The sequence below is a fragment of the Sus scrofa genome, chromosome 3 (assembly GCF_000003025.6).
Source record: "Sus scrofa isolate TJ Tabasco breed Duroc chromosome 3, Sscrofa11.1, whole genome shotgun sequence".
In the NCBI taxonomy this organism is placed as follows: Eukaryota; Metazoa; Chordata; class Mammalia; order Artiodactyla; family Suidae; genus Sus; species Sus scrofa.
Window position 1 is genome coordinate 37,457,744 of NC_010445.4, and position 16,955 is coordinate 37,474,698.

The window sequence follows — 16,955 nt, forward strand, 5'->3', positions numbered from 1 at the left end:
TTTTAAAAATTAAAAGAAACTGGAGTTCCTGTCATGGAGCAGCAGAAAACGAATCCAACTAGGAACCATGAGGTTGCAGGTCCGATCCCTGGCCTCGCTCAGTGGGTTAAGGATCCGGTGTTGCTGTGAGCGGTGGGGTAGGTCACAGACGCGGCTCAGATCCAGCGTTGCTATGGCTGTGGTGTAGGCCAGCAGCTACAGCTCTGATTCAACCCCTACCCTGAGAACCTCCATATGCCACCAGGGCGGCACTAGAAGACAAAAAGACAAAAAAAAAAAAAGTTAAAAGAAACTAACAAGAGCCAATGAAAAAGCAATCCAAGCACATATAAAAATAATATCCAGGAGTTTCCATCGTGGTGCAGCAGAAATGAATCCGACTAGGAACCATGAGGTTGCAGGTTTGATCCCTGGTCTTGCTCAGTGGGTTAAGGATCTGGCGTTGCTGTGAGCTGTGGTGTAGGTCGCAAACATGGCTCAGATCTGGTGTGGCTGTGGCTGTGGCTGTGTTGTAGGCCGGCAGCTACAGCTCCAATTCGACCCCTAGCCCGGGAACCTCCATATGCCTCGGGTGCGGCCCTAAAAAAAGACAAAAGACAAAAAAAGAAGAAAAAATGGTAATATCCAAAAGAAGTTTTAAAAATAAAATGAAACCCAAACGCTGTAAAAGAGCGTACAATGGAAATGCTTTTTTTTTTTTTTGGCCACCCCTCGGCATATGGAGTTCCCCGGTCAGGGATCAGGTCCCAGCCATGGTTGGGACCTAAGCCGCAGCTGCTGCAGATCCTTAACCCACCGTGCTGGGCCAAAGATTGAACTTGGGTCCCAGCATACCCAAGATGCCCCTGATCCTGTTGTGCCACAGCGGGAACTCCCATACAATGAAAATTCCGATTTCTCTCCTGAGAGGACACTTGGGTAACCGTTTTCTGTGCATTTATGCATACAGAGTCTCTGCTTCTCCCGTGCACTTTGCCTCAGTGCCTGCCTGTGTCCCCCATCTCGTTCTTTGCCAGCTGCCTGGTCTTCCCAGTGTAGTTGCGCCCTGGGTTATTCAACCACCTGACCGTGATCCCAGAGGCCATCAGGTTGTTGATAAGACTCCACCCCGGCAACAAGGCTACCGTGAACATCCCCTAAGGGAGGCTTAGCCTCCAAGGGCATGGGAAGCAGAAGGAACTCGGTGCCACGAACACCTGTGCCATAAAGCGATAGACCCTCCCCCAGAAAAATGCACATAGAGACACACACATTTTGTTTTTGTTTGTTTTTTCTGCTGTGCCTGCAGCATATGGAAGTTCCTGGGCCAGGTGCCAAACCTGCACCACAGCAACAACCCAAGCTGCTGCAGTGACAATGCTGGATCCTTAACCCACTGCGCTACAAGGGAACTCCAAGACACACACATTTTGAAAGCAACTGTAGGAGGATCCACAGATCCCCTTAAGCCCACCAACAGGTTCCCCCTTAGGAATAAGGACATAGCTCTCCGATGTCTTGGGGTCTGGAGCAGGAAAAGTTTTTATTTTATTTTATTTCATTTTATTAATTTTATTTTATTTTTTTGGTTCTTTTTAGGGCCCCACCTGCAGCATGTGGAGGTTCCCAGGCTAGGGGTCAAATTAGAGCTGTAGCTGCTGGCCTGCACCACAGCCACAGCAGCGAAGGATCTGAGCCACATCAGCAAACTACACCACAGCTCACGGCAACGACGGATCCTCAACCTACTGAGCAAGGCCAGGGATCAAACCTGCGTCCTCCTGCATACTAGTTAGATTGGTTTCCACTGAGCTGCAACAGGAACTCCCAATCGCTTTATTTTATAAATAAAAAACAGCTGGGGGAGTTCCCGTCAAGGCTCATCGGTAACAAAACCAACTGTTATCCATGAGGATTCGGGTTCAATCCCTGGCCTGACTAGTAGGTTAAGGATCTGGTGTGGCGGTGAGCTGTGGTATAGGTCTCAGACATGGCTTGGATCTGGTGTTGCTGTGTCTGTGGTGTAGGCCGGCAGCTGTGGCTCTGATTGGACCCCTAGCCTAGGAACCTCCATATGCCTTTCCTGCGTCCCTAAAAAGACAAAAAAAAAAAAAAAAAAAAAAAAAGCTGGGAAAGGGACTGGCGTGATGACTCGATGCCCCGTGCCAGCCCCTGCCTCCTGCCCCGCAGACCTCATAGCTCCCCATCTGAGCCCTAATTAGCCCTTTGGCCGCGGCTTATCTCCATGCTTTCTGACTCACTCACTCTGCGCCGCTCCTTCCCGCTGGGCTCCGCACCCCCAGTGCCCTCCAAAGTGGAGCCGAGTCCTCCCAGCCCTCAGGGTCCCGTCTAGTTCCCGGGCCAGACTCAATTTACTGTCTAACTGCAGCCTTCTCTGCCCGCACCCAGCGCAGCCCGGCCGCGGGCTCACCTGGCGCCAAGTCTGACTTGACACATTAGGCATTGCCCTAAGCGCTTTGTGTGTCTCTCCAGGAATCTCCTCAGAACCCTATGGGATGGGGGCTGTGGTTATCACTGTTTGACAAATAAGGAAACTGAGGCTGGAAGCGGCAAGATGCCTCGCCAAGGAGTCAGCTGACCGTTTGTGGGGGTAGGACTTGAACTCAGGCGGGCGCACTCCAGGGCTCCCTTTTCTCAACTACCATCTACCCTGCCACCACCTGGGTGTAATTCACTATCTGTGGGGCACAGGGACCCATCCGATCTCTGCCACACCTGTTGGGGGGAGGGGATGTCAGCCAAAGAGAGGTGAGCGCTGATGCCCCAGAGGAGCAGCCTAGAGCCTGGAGAGGGACCTCAGCCAGGGGGCGCGCCAGGCCGGGGGTGGGAGGTAGCAGGTCCCCGGCTTGCTCGCGAAAGCCGCCAGTGCGCACCCGCCGGCCTGCCCAGCCTCTCCAGTGTCCCGGCGTCGGGGCGCGCGCGGCGGGCCCCCCCCTCCCCAGCCCAGGGCGGGCGTCCCGCTCGCTCCAGCCGGGCCCGGACGAGGGCGCGCGCCCGGCGTGCCGGGAAGCCCCGCCCGGTGCCCCTCCCCGGGGAAGGTAAGCACCACCTTCTCGGGAGCGGCCGGGAGCGCCCGCGGCCTGCGGGCGCCCCGCCCCCTGCGAGTAGTGACCGGCCGCCGCCGCCGCGCTGCACTCGGGGCTCCCGCGCCGCCGCTCGCTCACCTGCGCCCGCTGCCCGCCCCTCGGTGCGTGCCGGGCCCTCCGCCGTCCAGTGCCCAGCCCGGCGCCGCGACCCGCCGCCCCGCCCGCGCACCCCGAGCGCCACCATGAACTCGCTCTTCAGGAAGAGAAACAAAGGCAAATACAGCCCCACGGTTCGGACCCGCAGGTGAGCAGGCGCCCGCATGCCGCGCGCTGCGGACGCGCTGGGCCAGGATGCACCGCCCAGGGCGTGTGTGCGTGTTGGGGGAACGGCTGGGCCTTGAGGGCTGCGGCGGGGGCCCAGGAAGCATTGTCCTGGGAGGCCCAGGGAGCGGGGGAAACCCGGCCAGGAGTGCGCGACCCGCGGGAACACGGGGCTCGAGGGTCATCCTTGAGCTGGGAAGCACCGCCAAGCTGGGGATGGGGATGGGGATGGGCTGCGGTCGCCGAGGGAAGACACGCTGTTTGGTACCAGAGAGTTCTAGGAGCCCAGAAAGCACCAGCTTAGGCGCTTAGAGGCGGGGAACTAAGCTGGAGGGACAGGGGACCGCCTTGCGCAGGGGGCTGGGGGGGGGTCCTCCTGGGCCAGGGTGGAGGGTGACGTGTCCCGAGAATGCTACACCCAAGGCAGGGGCGTTGGGGGGAAGCGCGGGGGACCCAGGAAGCTGTCTAGGGGCGCAACAGGGCAGTGAAACTGAGCTGGAGCCTGGGGCAGGGGGGCGTTCACCAGCGCTTCTTGGAGGAGCAGGTGCTTCTGGCGTCGGGGAGGCGAGAGGTGGGGGCACGTGCCACCTGGAGCATTACTTCTAGAGCCATCCTGAGTTCTCCAATCTAGTCCGGAGGAATGGGTGGGTGTGGGGTGGGGTTGGGGGAGTCCCGGCTGGGGGTCCACCCTCTGTCCACCCCCAACTCCCCGCTCCTTCGGGGTCTGCGCAGCAGCTGAGCAGCAACTGGGCCATCTCCCTGCGGGGATTTTTCCGGGGCGTGGCTGCCCCCCCCCCTCCAGCCCCGAAACTAGCGAAACTGGCAGCTTCTTTGAGCCGCGGGTTCCCAGGGTTGCCTGGAAAGGGAATGACATGTCTTGATGTGTTTGCTTTGAGGCAGCAGCCCACGTCCGTTTTGATAAACCTCATGTATGCATTTAATAAGGGGTTTAGGGGAGCCTGGTGGAGATGCTGAGATTGAGGAAGGAGGCAGGACTGAAGACCCCACCTTGTTCCCTCTCTAAGGAAAATGGGGTGGGGGCTCCCGGCTGGGAGACAGCTTTCCCAAACTTCTCCTGACAAGGGCCTTCAGGCAGGTGGGGAACTCAGCAGTTGCCCCAAGGTGCCCTCACCTGAGACTCCTCTTCCCCACCCCCACCCCCCACTCCTCTGCAGGCCTCAGAGGAAGGTGAGGAGACGCTGGCCTGGGCTCCCTCCCTGCCCCTGTGGTCCCGTCCAGGCCGACCTGTCCGACAGGTGCAAGCAGCCTGGGCACTGGCCTATGGAGGGTGGGTTCTCCATTTCTTTGAGTTCCAACCCTTTCAGAAACTCCCCTGTCCTGTGATTCATCCCCCTCCCCCCACCCTGGTCCCAGCTCTCCTTTAAGCTGTTTCAAGTTCAGGGGCATTTATTACCCTCCCCTCCCAAGATTCCCCCCCGCCCCCCGCAAGCCTCTGTGGTCTTTCACAACCCCAGGGATTGGGCAGGGCCCTGCACGCTGTTCCTCTGTGTCTGGGTCCAGCTGGCTCGCAAACCCAGCTGGGGTCCCGTCCAGTCCCTGAACTGTTCTTGCACAATCAAATGCTCCATGCCAGCCCCGGAGGACTGTTCTGTCCTCCCCCTACCAAGACGGGGGCCCCCCCAGTTCTTCACACACACCCACACCCACACATCAGGAGATGCCCCAGCCCCACCCTGCCCTCTGCCGGCCCCATCCCTCTGCTCCCCCTTCTCCTGCTTCCATCCATCTGCCCAGTCCCCCAAGGCCGAGGCTTGGACCCAACAAAAGGTTATAATGACTCCAGACAAGCTGGGAGTGTCCTGGCCTTCCCAGCAAAGGGCAGGAAGGAAGGAATTCCCATCCTTTAGCGTTCTGGGGACTCAGGGTGACGAGGACACGGGTCCTGCCCTTCTCAATAACCCCTGGCCCAAGGCAGCCACCCTCTGCCCCTGGCTGAATGACTGGCTGGTCCCAGATCTCTTAGAGGCCTCTTACTCCAGGAAGCAGTCCTGATTCTCTCCCCAAGATGGGGTGAGAAGCTCTTCTCTTGGGTCCCCGTGGCCTTGCACAGTCACAGCCCTGGGTAGCGCCAGGCATTTCCCTGTGAGGTCTTGCCAGCCCAGCATATCCCTGTGCCCCTCCCCCTTGGTGGGGACAAGTTCATGGACCAGATTGAGGGGCGGGGAGTAGCCTCTTGCCCAACTCTCTCAATAAGATTCCTCTGAGCTACCTGGTGCCTAGCTCTGTACTTGTAACTCTTAAGATGTGGCCACCAGTCATGGGGTGCTGACCCCCCAAGTTATTCATCCACACTGAATTTCTGGGGGCCTCCTCCTTTGTCCAGGGGAGGGTGGGGTTGCCAGTGAGACTCAGCACTGAGGTGGGTAGGAGTCCCTTGCCTCTGGTCCCAGCTTTGCTGCGTCTGCTGTGCAGGTCACGGAACCTCTCTGAGCCTTGATTTCCTTGACTGCAAAGCGGCAGTGGGGCTAATATCTTCTGTATGGGGTTGCTGGGAGGAGCAGGTGGAACAGTGGAGAGAATGCCCCAGACTGAGGGTTCAGCATCCCCGCCCCCAGCAAGGGGGCCCGGAGCCAGGACCCCTCACACCCAGGCAGCCACAGGCTTTGGACCCCACAAGTGAGCCGAAATCAGTGACTGCAGAGCCCCCTTGGAGAAAACCACCCCTCCCTGTTTGGTCGCCTTTTAGCAGCTGAAACTGGGTGTGAACCCCGCTGCTCTCGCCTCCCCGCTTCCTAATGACAGGTGTAGGAGCTGGTGTTCACACCTGAGCTAATGACAGGGTCAGGCCTGATGGTGCAGGCCGCCGAGAACAGTGTCCAGCTCAGGAGGGAGGGTCTCCAGGGGCCCTGGTCCTGCTGCCCTGCTCTGTGGCTGAGAGTGCAGCCCCTGCTTCCCGGCTGTGTGGCCCGGGGAGCGCTGCTTGGCCTCTCTGAGCCTCTGTTTTCTCACCTGTAGAATGGGCATAGAAATAGTCCCTGCCTCATGATATTGTTGGTGTGAGGATTAGTGAAATCACGTGGAGAAAGGATGGAGAAGTATAGGAAGCCTCAATCCACGGCAGCTCTCGTGATTATAAGTATTGAATGAATTGGAAGAGGCACCTGCTGTGTGTCTGGGACTGAGCTGGATGCCGTGCTGGACGGGGGGTGCAATGCCCGATTTCAGGGGCGCCATTCCTGGGGAGTGGCGGTCGATGTGGAGAAGAGGTTGTAAATCTCCTTGCTCTTGATGGAATTTTACTTAATTACAAGTGTGACTACAGGACTGTCCCATTGGTGGTGGCAGCCTGGCGAGGGCCGGGGGACATAGAGCTGGGCAGACGAGGTTTCCAACCTGCCAGCTCTGGTGCTCCCTGACTGGTCTGAAGTGAGGGCTGTCAGGTTAGGGTGGAGACCCAGGCTATCAGGGAGGACTTCCTGGAGAGGTGTCCAGCTGTCATCGGGAGGAGTGGTTAGACTGAATGCTACCTGCATTTGATTTTGGCAAAGAAGTTTGGTCTCACTGGAAGCCTCAGCTTCCCTGTCTGTAAAATGGGACCAATTTTGCTCCTCCACCCAGAACTGGGTCAACATCCAGAAGCCTGGCACCACTTCCCAACCTCACTTGGGCAAAGTCCTACAAGAAGGACCTCAATGGGAGTTCCCATTGTGGCTCAGTAGGTTAATCATCCAACTAGTATCCATGAGAATGTGGGTTCAATCCCTGGCCTTGCTTATTCGGTTAAGGATCTGGCGTTGCCTTGAGCTGCCCAGTAGGTCTTGGCTTGGATCTGGCATGGCTGTGGCTGTGGCATAGGCTGGCAGCTGTAGCTCCTATTCAACCCCTAGCCTGGGAACTTCCATATGCTGCAACTATGGCCATTAAAAGTAAATCAAATTAAGTTAAATTTAAAAACCTTGCAAAAAAAAAAAAAAGAAATTATCTAAATGAGGGGACCTTGTGTGAGAGGCAGAGCCCAAGGTTTTGAGGCTGGTGAAAAGGCTGTGTGTCTGCCTGGAAGCCAGCCAGGGTACCCTGGGCCTCTTGGTGGTTAAAGGCATAGAGTTTGATGTCATCCAGGTGTGAATTCAAGCCTGAGCTCTGCCTCTCCAGAGCTGTGTGACTTTGGACAGGTCACTTTGCATCTCTGAGCCTCAGTTGCCTCATCTGTGAAATGGGAGTGAAGCAGCAACTCCCCAGCTGGTGAGGTCACTCGTGGATCCAGCGAGGTAATGCAAGTGATGGGCCCAGCGCCATCCATCGGGGCTGGCAGTGCTGGTAATCAGACGGTACTGGCAAGGCTGAGGCTGGTGCTAAGACCAGAGCTGACCAGGCAGCTGGTCCTCTTCCAGCTGTGGAGCTGCAGCCCAAGGAGGCGAGTGAACTGCCTCTCATGCGCTCTCCCAGCCTTCACATGGCCCCCCCCTTAAGAAAACACGTGGTGGAGTCGTGGCTCAGCAGTAACCAACCTGCCTAGTATCCATGGGGACACGGGTTCAATCCCTGGCCTTGCTCCATGGGTTAAGGATCTGGCGTTGTCGTGAGCTGTGGTGTGGGACCCAGACATGGCTGGAATCCCAAGTTGCTGTGCCTGTGGTGTAGGCCTGCAGCTGCATCTGATACAACCCATAGCCTGGAAACTTCCATATGCCTCGGGTTTGACCCTAAAAAGACCACAAAAAGAGACACGTGGAGAAACACCCATACCTGCCTTGATCAGTGACAGCTGGAAAAATGTGACCAGTTTTTTTTGGGGGGCCCTGTCGGCAAAGCCCACCTCTCACCATGTGGGTGACCAGGGCCAGAGTGACCTGCCCAGCCACTTCTCCACTAACACACCTACTGTGCGCCCAGCACGGCCACGGACGTGACAGCATCTTATTCTGACGCCATGGCTGCCAGGCAAGTGGTGGTGTCCCATCTGACAGAGGGTAGCACTGCGGCCAGGAGTACAGGTGGTCCCCTTAGGCTCATGAGTGGCCGATGCTGGGGGCCCAGGGCCCCTGGGGAGGGAAACAGGTCTCCCCAGCTGTACCTGGGGCTGGTGGCAGCTGTCTCTGGGGACTGCCCTGGGCCAGATGGTGGAGTCCTTGGGTTCTGTATCCCTGACTCCGCCCAGCCACCCTTCCCGCCTCTCCTCTCCAGCGTTGCCCTCACTTGCCCAGTCCCCTTGGCAGAGGAAACGAGACCTGGGAAATTAGACTCAGAACAGAATGGACCTGGACCTGTAACAATGGCTGCTGGTGGCGCATCTCAGGTGTTGTCAGCGCAGTCACCTGGGGAGAGGGGGCTCTGCGGGGAGATGCTTAGCTCAGTTTGGACCATTTAGGCAATACTCTAAGGGGGGTGGGGGCATCTGGAGGGCCCGGGGGCAGGGGGGTCAGGGAGAGGCTGCCCTTGAGAGCATTTCCAAGCTCCTTGTCAAGGCTGAACCCCCAGCTCTGCTGCCTGCCCCAGCCTGTCTCGGGAGTGGGAAGACGGAAATGGCCCCTGGTGTTTGTTCTCTCTCCTTTTGGTGGATCTTCTTACATCCTCCTGGGCCTGGAGGGGAGGCCCCCGGCGCCCCATGGTGCCTCCAGCAGGCTGAGCCCTGCCCTAGCGGCCCAGCTGGGTCACCAGGCCCCCTCACCTGTGCACATTGCTGCTTCTACCCCCTCACCCCAGTCCCTTCTCCCCAGGGCTGCCAGGGAGCTCTCTGCAAGATGTGATGTGGTCCCATCGCTGCTCTATCCTGCCCCAAACTTCTCTTAGCTCCCAGGCCCTGGGAGCTGCCACCCCACACAACACCAACGCGTTCCCCTCTCTTCCCCACGATGCTTCCTGCTCCTTGGCCTTTGCTCATGCTGTTCCTCCTGCCTGGAGTGCTCTTCCCGCTCCTCTTGGTTCTCTTTCTCCATCGGCGTCTGGTACTTAGGAAAGCCCTTCCTAACCTCTCTGCTGGGGCAGATGCACCTCCTCCACTGGCCCATCTATCTCCTGAGTCACTCTTATCTCTGCGGCCAGGCTTTGACTTTGTGTGTCGGTCGGGTGGTCTGATGGAGGTGGAGGTCTGACTGGCTGGGGCGGCACGTGCGCTGCACACTGAACGAGTGAATCAGTGAATGCGGGTGAGCCCAGGGGAACTGCTGAGAGTCTAGCCCTCCTGAAATATCTCGCACTGCTGCAGGTGCAGGCTCCCCCCACCAAGAAATGGGGTGGGTGGGGCTTCTGTCTAGTGGAGAGAAGGCCGAGGCCAGCAGAGAGCCCCTGCCCCATCCCCCATCTTCCGTGCGCTTTGTAAACAGGCTGCAACAGTGGTTAAGTGCTGAGATAGTGGAGGCAGAGGGGCTTCTCAGGAGGGGGTGGTGAAGAGGGAGCCCAGGGGCATGAGATGGGTGAGGGGTGCACCCATGCATCATGTTGGCCTGCAAGGGCATCCCGTTGTGTGAACAAAACAAGCTAAGGACACAGCACATTTGTGCTCATTTGAAACCATTCTTACAAAGCAGTTGCACATGGCTTCTGGGTGCAGACGTGGGTATGTATTGAAAGTTTAAAACAGACTTAAGGGACTTTCGGTCGTGGCACAATGGCAAATCCAACTAGGAACCATGAGGTTTCGGGTTCAATCCCTGGCCTCGCTCAGTGGGTTAAGGATCTGGCATTGCCGTGAGCTGTGGTGTAGATCGCAGACGTGGCTTGGGTCCTGCTTTGCTGTGGCTGTGGCGCAGGCCGGCAGCTGTAGCTCCAATTCGACACCTAGCCTGGGAAGCTCCGTGTGCTGAGGGTGCGGCCCTAGAAAAGACAAAAAATAAAAAATAAAAACATAAATAAAACAGACCTTGGAAGAAACCAGCAACTCCAAAATTACCCTCCCCCAGAAGAGGGGGCTCAAGGGTAGTGAATAATAATAACCACACTGTATTTGTTTTTAAACAAAATCTAAGCCCCCGGCCATGTGGGAACGAGCATTAGCCATGTCCAGTAGGATTCTTTTTCTGTACTTTTCTGCATGTTTGAGCTAGGTCAGGAGTTTTCAAGTTTTTCAAAGTGAGAGGTGGCCTGGACGAGGAGAGCTGGCAGCCGAAACAGCAGGGGCGGAGTGGGTTAAGAATCCAGCTCATATCCAAGAGGGTGCAGGTTCAATCCCTGGCCTCGCTCAGTGCATTAAAGGATCTGACGTGGCCACGAGCTGCAGCGTAGGTTGCAGATGAGGCTCGGATCTGTGTTACTGTGGCCGTGATGTAGGCCGGCAGCTGCAGCTCCAATTCGACCCCTAGCCAGGGAACCTCCCTCCATATGCTTCAGGTGTGGCCCTAAAAAGAAAAAAAAAAAACAAAAAAACCCAGCAGCGGTGAGAGCCCAAGGAGGGAAGCCTGCAGTCCTGTCTCAGAGTCCAGGGAGCAGGGAGAGAGGGGGTTGTGGGGAGAAAGATGAGCTGGTCTCACTAGGGCAAGATGCCCAAGGCCTCGGAAGCAGGAATGCAGGCCAAGCTGAAGGGTCCTGGAGGGAGAGGCACCCCCAAGGGTCTCAGAAGCGGGGGAGGGGACAATAGTACGGACCCGGGAATGGTGTTAACATCAAGTGGGAGGTTCTGAGGCTGAGTCCTATCGGGCAACACCCACCCTAAACTGTGATTGTATTGTCTTTCTTAGATAACACGACCGCATCTCTCTTCCAGGTGAGGCTCAGAGTTTCAGTCTCAGCTGCTCTGAGCTGGGAGCGGGCGAGCTGGCTGCTGGGGTGTCCCAGCTGGCCGCCCAGCCCATTCTTCCCTGGTCAGAGGGTTTGTAAGATAAATGCAAACCAGGCTGCTCGCTGGCTGGTAGCTGCACCCCGCTGGCTGCTTGCTGACCCTGGAAGGCTGTGCGGCTGCAGGAAAACAGTTGTGTGTAGAATTCTTTGCTGCCCCAACAGCTTGGGCTCAGACTTCAGACCTATGGCTTTGAGGGTTTTCATTTCTCCCTTCGGGGCATGGGGACTTTTTGGTTCTCTTTGAAGGCTGAGGAAGGATTCTGAGTTTGTACCACCAAGAACAGAGAGGGCTCTGGTCCTGCAGCTCCAGAGAAGGAGCTTGACTCTCCCCGACTCTAAACTGGGCAGCCAGGCCCCCCTGTTCCCGAGAGGGAAGCTGAGGCCAAGGGCAGGGACAGAGGGCTTGGTGGGTGGAGTAGAAAGAGCCTGGGTTGGGGAGCCACGGACCCACCTTCTAGGCCCAGCTTGGCCTCTCTCGGCAGCTGTGCCACTGGCCACATTCCTGTCCCACTCTGCCCTTCAGGAAGGCAGGGATTTTGCAGTCTGTGCCATTGCTCTCACACCCCCAGGACAGTGCCTAGCACGTAGTAGGTTGCTCCGTAAGCAGCGGTGGGAGGTCTGTTTTGAATCTGCAGACTAGAGGAGTGTAAGATGATGGAGAGATGTTGAGACAATGTACGTAAAGCATCAAGCACATAGTAGGTGCTTCACAAACAGAGGCCAGTATTCCTTGTCCACTGGCCTCAAACCTGAATGGTGTCCTAACAACCAGGGGTGTCGAGATGGGCTGAAGCCCCATTTAAACCTTGCAGAAATCTTCAAGACATGCCCTGGCGTTACCCGAAGTGGCCTGAACTTCTTTGTGTGTCTGTAAAAGCACACGCCTGACAATGGGGCCTGGAGGTGGGGTGGCCTTCCCTGGGAGGAAATGGATTTGGCCAGGAAACAGAGCCTCCTACCCCAGCAGCCCTCTCAGTTTAGGAATCCACTTCCCCAGGATTAGTAGCGGGGTGTGGAGCCACTTACTGATGAGACTTACTTGTTTGAATTACCACGGAAGTTTCCAGTAGGGAGCCTATCAGTCAGTTGACCAGTCCACCTGGTATTTGTTGGGTGCTTTCTGGGTCCTGCTTCCTGTTGCAGAAATCCGGGGAGTCTTCCGCCAACTGCTCCCCCAACCCTGTAAAACAAGGCTTTGGTTCATCTCCGCGTTCCCAGCCCTGCCTGTACTTTAGAATCATCTGGGCTTTAAGAGTGATGTCCAGGCACGGTCGCCAACCAATTAAGTCAGAATCAGCGGAGCAGGGCCCACACTTGGGTCTTGGGATGTGCAGCCAGGGAGGCGAACCCCATGTCAACACCAACGACCCTATTCCAGCTCATCCTAGAGTTATATGCACCGTGGTCTTCCTTTTCCACAGCAGTTGCCTCTGTTGTACCCTATTCTTTTATCCTCAACCTCCCATGTCACTTGGTTTTTACGTACATGTCTTATAAAGTGGCATAGAGCTGTCTTTTGTTTTCCTAGTCTCACCTGAGAGTCTTAACTTTTAGCAGGTGAATTTAACTCATTCATATTTATTTTAGTGACTGATATGTTTGGATCTACTCCTACCACCTTATTTTGTATTTCTTATTTATCTTGCTTTCTCAGTTTCCTTTTTGCTCTTTTCCTGTGTTTTATAGACCCCAACTGTGTTTTCATAACTAAGTTAGGATGCAAGGCCTGAGAGGGGCAAAGTGGATGAAAGTACCCTGACCCAGGCCATCTGAATCTTTGCAATTGTAGTTATTGAGGTACTTTTCTTAATCCTGCCTATTAGGTCATAAACAATTGGACAACAAGCACTTACCGGTCTCTGGGTGGCTCTTCTTCCGTAACCCTAATTCCAGGCCTTGCACAAGCTCGGGGCTCCAGAAATAGCTTTTGAATTGAGCAGACACTTTAAAGCACATTGACAATGCCTGTCTCCAGGGACTTGGTAATGGAGAAGGACCTGTCCCCAGGGACTGTAAGAGGGACAGAGAGACGACAAGGAGTTAGGGGTGAAAATTTACTCAGTAGTTTTTTGTTTTTGTTTTTGTTTTTGTTTTTTGCCATTTCTTGGGCCACTTCCATGGCATATGGAGGTTCCCAGACTAGGGGTCTAATCGGAGCTGTAGCCGTCGGTCTATGCCACAGCCACAGCAACTTGGGATCCGAGCTGCGTCTGCGACGTCTACCACAGCTCACGGCAATGCTGGATCCTCAACCCACTGAGCGAGGCCAGGGATCAAACCCGCAACCTCATGGTTCCCAGTCGGATTCGCTAACCGCTGAGCCACGACGGGAACTCCAAGTAGTTATTGACTATCGAGAAATATTGATGGTCTGGAAAACGAGCAGGGGTGGCAGCAGTCAGCAGCACAGACACGAACCTGGCTTCAGGCGAGTCTCCGTCCCTCCCCAGGCTCAGTTTCTCTACCTGCACTGGAAGCACTAAGAGTATCACCTTTGATGATGAGTTAGGATCAAAGCAACCTTGCTCAGACACTGAGGGCGTGGCCCAGGGCGGGGTTCCCTTGAGCCAGTTCCTTCCCCTTGAATGGCTTGTTCAGCGGGACAGGCTGGGAGCCCCCTGTGGGGCTGGCATCTTCGGAGAATGACTCAGCCTCTGTTACCGCCACGGATTGTTACTCAACCGTTGGGATTAGTTGCACCGATGCAAATGCCAACAAGATGGAAATCCCGACACCTCCCCTGGGAGGGGAACGCCTTGCTGCTTGGTCCCGTCTCCCGCTGTCTCTCTGTCACTTTATGTGACATAGTATTGACATCCCTCTTGTTCTGAGGAGGTGGCTCTGGCCTATTCAAATCGTGGCATGACCACTTCCCAACTGTGTGACCTTGGGCAGGCTTCTTAACCCCTCTGAGCCTCAGTTATCTAGTCCTGGAAAATGGGGAGATAGGAATTGTTGACATGCTATAAAATGTCTGCTCAGTTCAACACCTGTTTGTGGACCCCCAAGCCTATGCAAGGCCTGGAATTAAAGGCTACAGAAAGCTCCCCAAAGATGAGTAAATCCTTATTGTCCAAAAGTTTATAGCTTAATAGGCAGAATTAAGAAAAGTGTCCCAGGCGTTCCCTTGTGGCACAGCAGGTTAAGGATCCCTGGACTCTCACTGCTGTGACTTGGGTCACAGCTGTGGTGTGGGTTCGATTCTTGGCTGGAGAGCTTTCGCAGGCCATGGGAGCGGCCAAAAAGGAAAAAGGAGGAAAGGAAGGAGGGAGGGAGAGAAGGAGAAGAAGGAAAGAAAGAAGGAAGGAGGAAGAAAGGGAAGGGAAGAGGAAGGAAGAGAGAGAGGAACAAGGACTATGAGGCACCTTCCTCCCAGGGCCGTGAGATTTCAGGGCGTGATGCAGGAAAGGGCATCACTTGGTGGGCACCTAGTGATTCCTCTTAGTGTCCAGTAGTTCATATCCAGCACTCATTTCCTGCAATGGCCGCATGTGCCTTTGTCACAGAGACAGGACAGGTGTCCTGGAGTGACAGCCTTTGCTCTCTCTCAGTATTTAAAGAAGGTGGGGGCTGGGGGCCATCCCACACCCAAGTTGAACTTGGCGGTCTCCAGGGAGCCTCTTAGGCCTTGGCTGGCCCTGGAGCAGGCAGGACCCGGGGGGTGGGATGGGGGTTGATCAGGGCCAGCAGGCCGGCCCGGTGTCTGGGCTCTGGGAGGGGCCAGGCTGGGGAGGCTGGTTCCAGGGAGAGGTGTGGGCTCTGTGCATTCCAGGCGTTCCAGGGCTGGTACTCCTCCTTGCACCCACAGAGCTGAATTCACCCCAAAAGGGAGGAAGTGTAGACGTGCTCTAGGGCCGGAACATGAGGATCGCTCAGGCCCGGAGGGTGAGGTGGCCCTGGTCAGGGAGGAAGGGCTGTCCCCCTCAGTCATACCTTGTCCCTGTCCGTCTCTCCACGCGGAGAGAGAGCAGGTCGGGCTGTGATGGACGGCGGACAGAACAGTCCTGGGCAGGCCACGACGGCTGGGCTGGAGGCTGACGGCAGCTCTCCTCCCTCGTGGTCACCAAAGCGGCTGTTCTCCCAGGCAAGGAGGGAGGTTTGGCTGGAGCAGGCCAAGTGGCCCAGCTCTGCCCTGTGGATATGGGCAAGGATGCAGCAGCTCCTGGAACCTGGGAAAGGTGTGGGGCTGGGGCCTGGATGCCCTGGCACTGCACACCTGGGCCCAAGTTCTTCTGGGCACAGCCAGGAGCCCTGGATTGTTTTGAAGACAAGCAGCAGAGACCCATAGACGAGGCCTGGCCTTGGGCAGGTGTCTGGCCAGCTGAGTGGGGGTGGTGGGAGAGTGGCAGGGAGCCAAGGGGAGTGACCTTTAATTGAGTGTCCCTAGGTACCAGGCACTGAGTGAGGGACTTAGATGCTCCAAGCATCCATCAGCTTCATTGTGGCAGAAGTGGTGGGCTGCAGCCTCCTTGGGCTCAGAACAGAGCGGTCCAGAGGCCCCGGGATCACCCAGAACTCTCCACCCTGTCTGTCGCCCACTAGCCACATGAGCTGTGCTTGGAAGGAACTGGGATATGCTGCGAGTGTCAACTGCATGGCCGGCTTTGAGGGGCCAAGTATGAAAAAAAGAATGGGAACTATCTCATTAATGATGTTCTATTGAGGAGCTCCCATCATGGCTCAGTGGTAATGAATCTGACTAGTATCTATGAGGATGCCGGTTCGATCCCTGGCCTTGCTGGCCTTGCTCAGTGGGTTAAGGATCTGGTGTTGCCGTGAGCTGTGGTGTAGGTCGCAGATGTGGCTGGGATCTGGCGTGGCTGTGGCTGGGGAGTAGGCTGGCAACTGCAGTTCTGATTCGACCCCTAGTCTTGGAACCTCCATATGCCGCAAATGCGCCATAAAAAGCCAAAAAATAAAAATAAAGTTCTATTGACTGTCTGTCCAAAGGATATTTTACCTGTCTTAGGTTAAAAAAGTATAACATTTTAAAATTACCTTGTTTCTTTTTGTCTTTCACGGGGCTACCAGGAAGAGTTAAACTGCAAATGTAGCTCACGTTCTATTTCTGTTGGATGGCGTGGCCTTGAGAACAAGGAGACAGCACCCAGCACCCCCTGGGAATATTTTCCTCCTGTCAACATGTGTCTTTCTGTTTGCTACCTGGTCAGCAGATGCAATAAGCTCATTGTGCAGACAGAAATTAAGGGTAGGCGGGTGAAATGACGCCGGTCGTTCCTCCAGGTGTCAGCAGCAGGGACGAACGCACTGTTTGCTGGGACAAGCTCTGTGGACACGGCAGGGAGCACTCCCGAACTATCACAGGGCTACAGCTGTCCAGGGTCTGAGTGCTTTACAAGGATAGTTTCTTTGAAGTGGCGCAGTTGAGTCTGGACAGTGTAGATCTGGTTGCCTCGTGGAGAGATCTTCCTGGCAAATGCGCAGAAGCTGGTTGGGGGCAGCGGGAGTCAGGGGGCAGGGAGACGCTTGGGGGTGGCCCTTGCTTCGGCTCAGGTGAGAGGTGGGGCCCTCAGGGCCAGAGGGAGGATGAGCTGTGTTCCCAGGCAGATCCCGGGGATGGGAAGGCAGGAATCTGAGGCGTTCTTGGGGTTCAGCATGAACACCCCGGCGAGAGGCCCTTCCCCACCCACTCCTTCCGTGCTTGTTTGGCTGCGGACAGGGGAGAGTTCTCAGAGCAGCAGACCTCCTGGGAGAAACACCCGGAAGCCCTCAAATCCCCAAACCAGTGACCCGATCCTCAGCCCGAAGTCAGATGGTTAGACCAGACTGGGCCTGGGATCCGCCTCTTCCCTGCAGCCGCATTATCGCTTCATCTGTATCCATGTGGCCGCTCCCTGCAGGAGCTGGAGGAGG

General features: G+C 56.2%; 1 protein-coding gene across 2 annotated transcripts in view; it reads left to right on the top strand.

Moving 5' to 3' along the window:
• The window catches only part of PPL (periplakin), a 51,393-nt gene continuing 37,181 nt past the window's right edge, over positions 2,744–16,955 (top strand). For both annotated transcript variants that reach the window (XM_003124640.4, XM_013995670.1), the window contains exon 1: positions 2,744–3,330. In XM_003124640.4, coding sequence (XP_003124688.4) covers positions 2,759–3,330 — 572 coding nt within the window. In that variant the 5' untranslated portion in view covers positions 2,744–2,758. The remainder of the gene's footprint in view (positions 3,331–16,955) is intronic.